Source organism: Diabrotica virgifera, chromosome 2 (assembly GCF_917563875.1).
Source record: "Diabrotica virgifera virgifera chromosome 2, PGI_DIABVI_V3a".
Classification (NCBI taxonomy): domain Eukaryota; kingdom Metazoa; phylum Arthropoda; class Insecta; order Coleoptera; family Chrysomelidae; genus Diabrotica; species Diabrotica virgifera.
In genome coordinates, this window is record NC_065444.1 from 217,722,517 (window position 1) to 217,733,235 (window position 10,719).

The window sequence follows — 10,719 nt, forward strand, 5'->3', positions numbered from 1 at the left end:
AAAAAAGAAAAAAATACAATAATATTCACTATATAAATATATTTTATCTTTCTAGTATTTCGAATTTAAGCAAGACATGTTTTACTGATCATTTTTTCCTTTTTTGCTTTGATTTTACCTGTTGCTGTCGCAGTAGTCTTCCAAATATTTTCGTAATCTTTGGCTATATTGAATGATCAGACTCATATTTCCAGAGACAAAGATTTCCATAGAATACGGATTTTGGAAATCTTTGTTTCCGGATTATTCTGAGTTGCTTTTGTCATATTCTAAATTAATTGGCCCACCTTGCTTTTCTTCGCTAAAGTTCAATATGTGACAAATTATCAGCCAATTCTTTTAACTCAAGTATTTGTGGCCGTCAAATATTTTTTAGAATTTTTTCCCTCAAATGAAAAAAGTGGTACTATAATATAACAAACTAATAAAACAATTTTTTGTGAATCCAATAATCATTAAAGGAAGCTTTTGGTAAGCTTTTGGTAATAAATAACATACTATTATTAAATATGAATGGGATTAACTGAAAGACAAACATTAATAAATTATGTTTCTTTATTTCGAAAGTCGAAACAGTAACAAAGAATTAACAACTAAAATAGTTTATGTTTAGCTAAATATCAGAATTAACCTCTCTCCATCAGAATTTATAACTCTCAATTCAATATACAAGGAGTCTGCATTTGGAATATAAACATAGCTGCATTTTTCAGCAACTTTCCATCCTCCATCTATCTGATGTTTGACATTAAACAGCTTGGAAAATGTTTCTAACAACTGTTTACTGTCAACTGGAAAAAGAGCCATAGCTTCTTTAAGCGCTTCCACGGCATCTATCTCGTAGGTTGGATCGGTAACATTTGATTCTTCAACATAAATTTTCTAAAAAGAATATATTAATAATAATTAGATAATTTGCCTCTCATTAATTAATCTACTGATATAAAAGACAACTCCGCCTGCATTACTCACTAGGTGGATCGAGTAGCTTGGTGAGTGATGTTGCCGGTCCCAAGCCCGGATAAAGGAGGAGGGTTGTAGGGTTATGTTAGCAGCCTGCCTGGTTAGGTTAGTTAGGTTGCTGAGTGATAACGTGGCCGTCCAATAAGAAGACACCAGAAGATGGAGCAGGCGTCAACTTATGGAAGACTTGGAAATAAGAAAAAATGACTTTGTTCTAGCGAATTCCAGTAGATTTAGTAAGAATGATTGTATCATCGTGCCTTAGTTTGTAATTCGTCCATTGAAAAACCTACATTGATACTGCTATGCAGTTTAATACTGGTTACTAATTAGGAAAGATTATAGTAATTTTAACAGGGAAAAACACTTGTGGACAATGTGGAAATACCTTTAGAAACTGGTGATTGGACAAGCAGTATATATTTAATAATGAATTGTGGCTAAAACCAGTCAGAAAGAAAATCATGAAACAGTTTCCTTATGGCATCTTAGCTGTTATCGAATATATCGACACAAGTAAACAAAAAATCAATAAAATTTATAATTGACATTTTGGAGGCACAGAAGAATAAACTTATTTTGTTTCTCATGTCATACAACGAAATTTTTTCTTTAATTGAAAAATTGACACCCGATCGGGAGCGCTTTTTCACACATAAATATATAAAAGTGGAGTATAGAGTAATAGAGTAGTTTAACAAATGGAAACAATTATAGTCCAGGAACCGAAGTTGTTCACCTCGCAATTTTTACAGAATGGATCGACTTGCTTGAAAATTTGAGAATAAGTAGTGGATAGTCCATGTTGCTAACCGAACTAGCAAATGAATCCGAACAAATAGGTCTAAAAATGAATTTTGCCAAAAAAAAAACAATGACAAACACACAAGACAATAGAAACGTAATACTAAACGACACCACAATAGAAGCGGTTAATGATTATATATATTTGGGACAGATTATAAAAATAAATAAGGAAAACCAAACAGCGGAGGTAAAAAGAAGGGTCAGATTAGCCTGGGCAGGATTTGGAAAATTAAAATGGGCCCTAAAGAATAAAAAAATACAACAATACTTAAAAACAAGAGTGTTTGATCAGTGCATACTCCCAATTCTCACATACGCATGCCAAACATGGACCTTGACCAAGGCAAACATGGATAACATAATAAAGACACAAGGAGCCATGGAGAGAGCAATGTTAGGAGTAAAATTGACAGACAAAAAGCAAAACAACTGGGTCAGAAATAGAACAAAAGTCAAAGACGCAGGTCAACATATAACCAGGCTAAAATGGAGCTTCGCAGGTCATAACGCTAGACAAACGGACAATAGGTGGAATAGCACGATACAACAATGGAGACCATGGACAGGAAAGAGAGCAAGAGGACGACCCCAGATGAGATGGGGAGACGACATTAAAAAGATAGGAGGAACGCACTGGAAACAGAAAGCAATAAACAGAAGCGAATGGAGGAAACTGGGGGAAGCCTATGTTCAGAATTGGACGAATTAAAGGGCAAAAGAAGAAGTCCATGGATCAAAATCTATATGATGCCGATAGGCGCTTTTACCATGGGGGTGGTGGGCACTCGGCACTCCATCTCGGGGGTGGAAATTTTTTATTATATCCATATTATATCCATGGTGATAGTGACGCCTTTCGGCATTATATTACATATTTTGATACTTGGACTATCCACTACTTATTCTCAAATTTTCAAGCAAATCGACCCATTCTGTAAAAATTGCGAGGTTTTGTCCTATTTTAAGCTTCATTACTTGGACTATATTGGAATAACCTTCGTTCTAAGCAAAAGCATTCCTATAAGCAGGATATTCTAATAATCGATCATCGGTGGCTAGTAAAAATATTTCTGGGCCTCAAATTTCTATTCCTTAAACCGGGATATTCCTATAAGCGGTATTCTAATAAGCGGGTTCGACTGTATACCTACATAATATTAGAGGAAAGAATTAGCAATACTCAATTGGAATTTAGGAGTGTCTTGGGATTGGGTACGAGAAAAGTCTTGTTCGGTAGCTAAGTGTACAGAGATATAAATTAAAATGTGTACATAAGTTCCGATATAACAAATTGCTAGAAATATTGAAAAAAGCTCAATTTGAGGATAAAGATTTACTAATAATGACAAATCTATACTGGGATCAAGTGGCAAGAATAAAAGTTAAAAAAGAGCTGTTAGTTGAATTAAATGTAAAAAGAGGAGTGAGACAACACTGTATACTAGCGCTTTTCGCCAAAAAACATAAGGTATTAATGTGAATGGGGTAACCGTGAACACTACTAGATAAGCCGACGCAACCTTAGTGCTGGCTAAGTACGGAGAAAACCTTCAAAGTTTAATGAATAAAAAAAAACAAACGTTGCTAAACAAACTCAACGTTATGAAAACTAAATATACGATAATTATACACAATATGATGGTATAAAAGTTGGAAATGCCGCACTGGACAAAGTAGAGAAACTCATATCTTGGAAGTAATATGAATCAGAGCTGGGATTCAACCGCAAAAATTAAAAACCGAATAGAACAAGCTCAAATTATAAAAAGGAGAAATGTACTTTGTGAAAGTGAGGTTATACTTAAACGCTTGGAAGCCTTTGAGATGTGGGTATACAGCCATCATCATTCTCTTTGCCTTATCCCTATGCGGGGTCGGCTTCCCTAATTGCATTTCTCCACACAATTCTATCTTGGGTCATATCAATGTTAATCCCCTTTACCAACATGTCCTGCCTTATCGTCTCCTCCAGGTCTTCTTTGGCCTTCCTCTCCTACTCCTTCTAGGAATCTACACTTCAGCTATTCTTCGTATTGGGTGATTAACGTCTCGACGTTGAACATGACCAAACCATCTTAACCTAGGCTCTCTTATTTTGGCATCAATTGGTGCCACACCTAGACTTCCCCTAATATACTCATTTCTAATTTTATCTTTTTTTGTCACTCCACTCATCCATCTAAGCATTCTCATTTCCACCACATGCATTCGTTGTTCCTCTATCTTTTTCACTGTCCAACATTCAGTTCCGAACATCATAGCCGGTCTTATGGCTGTTTTATAGAATTTTCCCTTCAGCTTCATTGGAATTTTTCTGTCACACAACACACCACTCGTTTCTCTCCACTTCATCCATCCAACCCTAATTCTCCTGCATACATCTTCATCTATTTCTCCATTACTCTGTAATACCGATCCTAGGTACTCAAAACTATTGCTTTTCATAATCATTTCACCATCCAAAGATACCATTTTATTTGTATTAACTACATCTTTAAATGAACATTTCAAATACTCTGTTTTTGTCCTACTAAGTTTTAAACGTTTTTCCTCCAGAGATTGTCTCCACTGTTCCAGTTTTTTTTTTCTAAGTCTCTTTCACTATTTCCTATTGACGCTACATCATCAGCATACATTAGGCATCATGGAATGCTACCCTGTAGTTTCGCTGTTATCTGGTCCAAAACTAATGAGAATAAATAAGGACTAAGCACCGAGCCTTGGTGTAATCCTACTTTCACCTGAAATTTATCAGTCTCTTTCACATCTGTCCTAACACGTGTCGTTACTCCCTCATACATAGATACATATCTCTCACAATCTTTACATATTCGCCAGGAACTCCTTTCTTATTGAGTGCCCTTCACAGAATATCTCGAGGAACTCTATCATATGCTTTCTCAAGATCAATGAATACCATATGAGCCGTTGGTCTCTTTATTCCTGTATTTTTCCATGAGTTGCTTTACAATGAAAATTGCATCTGTTGTTGATCTGCCCTGTATAAAGCCAAATTGATTATCGGATATTTTGGTTTCTTCATGTATCCGTCTATCAATTACTCTCTCCCATATTTTCATGATGTGTTTAAGTAGTTATAGCCCTGTAGTTTGTACGTTGTTGTATGTCTCCCTTGTTTTTGTAGACAGGTACTAATATACTGCTTCTCCATTCGTCTGGCATTTGTCCAGCTTCCATAATTCTATTAAATAGACCTGCTAGCCAACTTATTCCTATCTCTCCCAATGCTCTTCATACTTCCCCAGGAATATCATCTGGTCCGACTGCTTTTCTTTTCTTTATTTTTTGAAGCGCTTGTGCCGCTTCCTCGTTTGTTATTCTGGTAACTATTGCTGTTACTGTCTCCGTTAACTCCACAGGCCGTCCGTCAAATTCTTCATTCAATAAACTGTCAAAATACTTTCTCCATCTCTTTTTGACATCCTTTTCGTGAATTAGTATTTTATTATTTTCATCTTGGATACATCTAATCTGATTAAAATCTCTTGCTTTCTTTGCTCTCTGTTTGGTTATTTTATATATCTTTGCTTCGCCTTCCCTGCTATCAAGTTGATCGTATAGGTTTGAATACGCTTCTGCTTTAGCTTTTGCTACTGCTACTTTCGCTTCCTTTTTGGCGACCATAAAGTTTTGAAGATCTATGTCCGACCTGGTTTCTTGCCACTTTTTATATAATTTTCCCTTCTCTTTTATTTTTGCTTATACTTCATTTGACCACCACCAAGTCTCTTTATCCTCAAACTTCTTTCCTGACGTTTTCCCAAGTATTTAAATAGCCGTCTCTCTAGTAATATTGGCAATTTTTCTCCAAATTGTGTTATTGTTTCCTTTCATGTTCCAACATATTTTTTCTACTATTCTTTCTCTGAATAGACCTTCTTTCTCATCTTTTAGCATCCACCACTGGATTATTTTGGGTCCTCTCCGATATTTTTGTTTAGTTTCGCTTTTTACTTCGATGTCCAGAAAAAGCAGCTTATGTTGTTGGCTTACTGCCTCACTAACTATTACCTTGCAGTCCTTGCATTCACGTATGTCTTCTTTCCTCATCATGAAGTAGTCTATTTGGGATTGATGTTGTCCACTTTTGTAGGTAATACGTTGAGTTTCTCTCTTTTTAAAGAATGTGTTAACAATCGCCATATCTATTGCTGTTGATAATTCAAGCATGTCATCTCCAGCTTCATTTCTAGTTCCAATAAAGCCTAATGCCCCATGTATTGTTTCATATCCTGTCTTGGCTTGTAGCCCGATCAAGGAACACAAAAATTTACGAAAACCTCAAAAAAAAAATAAAGGAAGGATGAAAATTTGGGAATGGGTAATTGAAATTGTCTATTATATAAGAGAAAGTTTACAATTCTACATCCCCTCCATTTTTCTCGGGAGTGAAAAAATATAGGTTCAAAATAAGTTCGGAATTATATAAAATGACTAATTCTGACCAACTTTTGTTCAATAGAGTTTTTTCACTAAGTCAATACTTTTCGAGTTATTTTCGAGTGAATATGTTCATTTTTAACAAAAAAAAAACATGTTTTGGACAGTTTTTCGCAAATAACTAAAAAAGTAAGGATTTTATCGAAAAAAATATTCTTAACAAAAATATAGCCTATAAAAAAGTGACAAAAATGGTGTATGCATGAAGTCTGCATACTCACCAGCAGCGGAGTTATAGCTAATGAAAAGTAGGTTTTTATTGGTCCAATTCCAAAATCGAATATTTCGAAGTGAAATGACAAAAAAGCGGAGCACTTTCCTGGGAAAACTTATTATAACTTTGTTAAAGTGCTTAAAAAAAGTTTATTTTTGTTTTTTAAAAAAACTTTTACCATTAAAAGTAGGTGAGTTACGCTCAAAATATTGTTGGTCGCTTTTATTTTTTGGTAAAAAAATTGCGAAAATCACCCCCTAATTAGCATCCAAAATAAAATTAATTGCTATTGTCTCACAAGTTACTTTGCTTATGAATTCTTTATATGATCTGTAAGTTTCATCGGTTCAAAGTGCGTGTATTTGAAAAGGCTGTTGTTAAAATGGCTTGAACGAGTCACTAATCAAGAGTGTATGCAAATTTTAAACAGTTTTAGCATAACCAATTTTTGTCTACCGGGAAAACAAAAAATCCAAAATATTCATAAAAGCAAAACGTATATTTTATTACTCTTTGAAGTTTTTGGTTATACTAATAATTTTTAAGTTATTTTGAAAACAAAAATGAATTTTTTTCAAAATTAGAAAAAAAAATTTTAAAACCATTTTTTTTTCAAAAATGAACACTTTTAACCAACGAAACGTATAGATCAATAAAGAATACATAAGTAAAGTAACTTGTGAGGTGGTAACGATTAATTTTATTTTGGATGCTAATTAGGGGTGATTTTCGCATTTTTTTACCAAAAAATAAAAGCGACCAACAATATTTTGAGCGTAACTCACTTTTATTGGTAAGAGTTTTTTTTAAAAACAAAAATAAACCTTTTAAAAAAGTTATAATGAGTTTTCCCAGGAAAGTGCTCCGTTTTTTTGTCATTTCACTTCGAAATATCCGATTTTGGAATTGGACCAATACCATACTTTTCATTGGCCATAACTCCGCTGCTGATGGGTATGCAGACTTCATGCATACACCATTTTTTTCACTTTTTTATAGGCTATATTTTGTGTAGTGCTAAGAATATTTTTTTCGATAAAATCCTTACTTTTTGAGTTATATGCGAAAAACTGTCCAAAAACATGTTTTTTTTTTGTTAAAAATGAACATATTCACTCGAAAATAACTCGAAAAGTATTGACTTAGTAAAAAAACTCTATAGAGCAAAAGTTGCTCAGAATTAGTCATTTTATATAATTCCGAACTTATTTTAAATGTATATTTTTTCACCCCTGAGAAGGGGTAATCCCCTCCATTTTTGTAAAATGGAGGGGATGTAGTATTGTAAACTTTTTCTTATATAATAATAGACAATCTCAACTACCTATTCCCAAATTTTCATCCTTCCTTTATTTTTTCTTAGGTCAGATTGTCCTTTGATCGGGCTATTGGCCCACATGTGCATTGAAATCACCTCCTATTATAATTTTCTCCTCTGCTAGAATATCACTCAGTACGTCTCTAAATAATAGACGACTACTAAAAATAAGCTGGGTTGACAGACATAGAAATGAGGAGGTCCTTAGACGGCTGAACCAAACAACACAACTGGTCAATATAATAAATAGACGCAAGCTGCAATACTTTGGTCGCATTACGAGATTTTTGCTTTTCGAGAAGGTAAACGTGGTCCTGGTAGAAAAAGGACATCATGGCTGAAAAATCTAAGACAATTGTAAGGAAAATAAACTACATCATTATTCAGAGCTACTTTCAATAAAGTCATTACTCATGGAATTAGAAGAAGAAGATAGAGTACTTAGCGGTAAACACAAGAGCTAAACACAGTGTGCATCTCTGTTTGTACCATAATATCAGGTAAAAAACTCTGAGGAAAAAATCTCTAAGACTTAAAATTGGAAACCACTATACAATTAGGACCGCACAGGATAAAAAAGTGAAAAACATAAAAAAACGTATACCTTTTATAATGCAAATACTTGTTTTTCTATATTTCATAAGGAATAATATTTCAACAATATTTTAGTAATAGTAATAAAACTCCAAATAAATATAATTATTTAACACAACAGAGATGAGTCCTAAATCCTAAATAACTTACATCTTCACCAATGCTTGTCGATATCGGTGCTGGTACCTCTGTTGTTGATATCACCGGTGTCTCTGTCGAAGTACTAGCTGGTTCTGGATCATCGCCAGCGACAAGAAGGGCCAAGCAAATTAGGCTCAATAAAACAACAAACATCGACTTCATATTGAAGAATGTAGAAATGAAAATAAAATGATGTATTTATATAAATAAGTGGCGTTGATAATGTATGAAATAAACAATATGAAGTATTCGATATCTGATCTTAGATTTTAGTTTAGATAGAAACTAGTTTTAATTACTAATGCAATAAAGATAACTAATAAAACCTTATCTCAATAATAATTCGGATTCATTATCTAAAAATGGTACCTTTGTACAGTGCGCGCGTGAAGTATCGACACGTAGATATCTGTTGTCGGTTATTCCAGAGAAATATTTTCTAGGATACTCAAATATCCAGGTAGCTGACTACTTTTTTATTTAAAGTAGACTTATAGGAAGAGAACGTACCTGTTTCCCGCCTAGAGTTCGCGTCCGTTTTTTAATTATTAATAATTTAGAGCAAAAAATGCGATTTTTTTGAATTTTTGCACCCCATGAAAAAGCTAAATAGTTGACATAAAGTTATAAAATTTGATTTTTTAGAACATTGAAAATGCTTCAAAATGCCGATTTTTGAATATTTGAAAGTCAATTTGTTGCTTCGCAAATTGCAAAATAAATAATGATCGATATTTGTCAATAACTTTTACTAAATTTAACTTTAGCGTATTGGGTACTTAACAAACCCCTAAAATGTGAGACCGATCCATGAATTAGTTTAAAAGTTACCTATTCTATTTCTTTATCCTAGAGACCTGGGATAATATGATTGGATGTTTTGTAATAACATAACAGAGAAAATAATGAAGATATGACAATTATTCTGCATATGCCAAATGAAATTAGAAGAGTGATATTATCAAAATGTGTGAAAAAAGATAAAAAATATTATTTAATATAATATTCTAAAGATATAAGTCAAAAATCCTTATGCCAAATTATTTTTGAAATTTTGTAGGTAGTTCATAAACATTTAGAATAACTTTAAAAATTTTGTCCGTAAAAAATCTTTTTACATATTCGAAAAGTTCATAATTTAACACGAATTTTCAAATAAAAAAAATTTAGCTTAGGTTCATTTGGGCCAAAGTTAGCCATGTGTTTTTTTAATTCACAGCTAATTTGTTTATACTAATTATGGAATCTCATTGATGTCATTTTAAAGAATGGATATGTAGGTTATGTCTATATGTAGGATATGTATATATTTTGTTAAAAAATTTGTACAAACATTGTATCTTTACAGGACCCTCTACGAATTTTCAAAAATGTATGTACCTAGTTCAAATGGTTACTAGGAGGAGCCTACAACTACAAATCCTCCGAGTTCAAATACCGAAACAGCAATTTCAAACTAATACAATTTTCTGTATCTCCGGATCTGCTCAATGAATTTTGATCTTTCTTAATTTAATTTGTGTGTAATTTCTACGTACATTACAAATATGCAGTTTGTTTATAAATTTATTAATCAATAAACAGCCTAATTTGTTTAAACAATTCTTTAAAGAATAGTTTTTTTCCAAAAATTTATTTTTTTAAACATAGTATCATTAATGATCATAGAAAAATTAAAATATACTGTAATAAATAAATTATTTTTATTAGATAATTATTTATTGAGATAATTTATTTATTAAAGTATAACTCAACTTTTTCTAGGATTAATAATAATAGAATGATTAAAAAATGAATTTTTGGGAAAAAAATATTTATTAAAAATTGTTTAAACACATTAGACTGTTTATTCATTATTAAATGTCTAGACAAATTGCTTATTTGTAATGTACACAAAAAGCACATAGAAATTATAAAAAGAAAGATCAAAATCCATTCAGTATATCCCGAGATATAGAAAATGATATTAGTTTTAAGTTGTTTTTAGTTTTTGAACTCGGCTTTTGAACATTTGTCGGCTCCCAACTCCCCCTTTTTATTGCCACAACTAGTCACCATTTGAACTACATTTTTAAAAATTCGTGTAAAATAAGCTTTTCCAATATTATGTAAAAAGGCTTTTTCTACGGACAATATTTTTAAAGCAATTCTACATGTTTATAAACTATAAAATTTCAAAAATTTGGCATTATGATAGTAACACATTTCTACTTTCATTTGG

General features: G+C 32.5%; 1 protein-coding gene across 1 annotated transcript; it reads right to left on the reverse strand.

Moving 5' to 3' along the window:
* Positions 1–537: 537 nt before the first annotated feature.
* LOC126879825 (uncharacterized) lies at positions 538–8,739 on the reverse strand. Its single transcript, XM_050643119.1, has 2 exons — positions 8,508–8,739; positions 538–882 (listed from the first exon to the last, which is right to left on the reverse strand). The coding sequence occupies exons 1-2, from the start codon at positions 8,658–8,660 to the stop codon at positions 610–612; spliced, it is 426 nt and encodes a 141-aa protein (XP_050499076.1). The 5' UTR covers positions 8,661–8,739; the 3' UTR covers positions 538–609.
* Between the last annotated feature and the right edge of the window lie 1,980 nt (positions 8,740–10,719).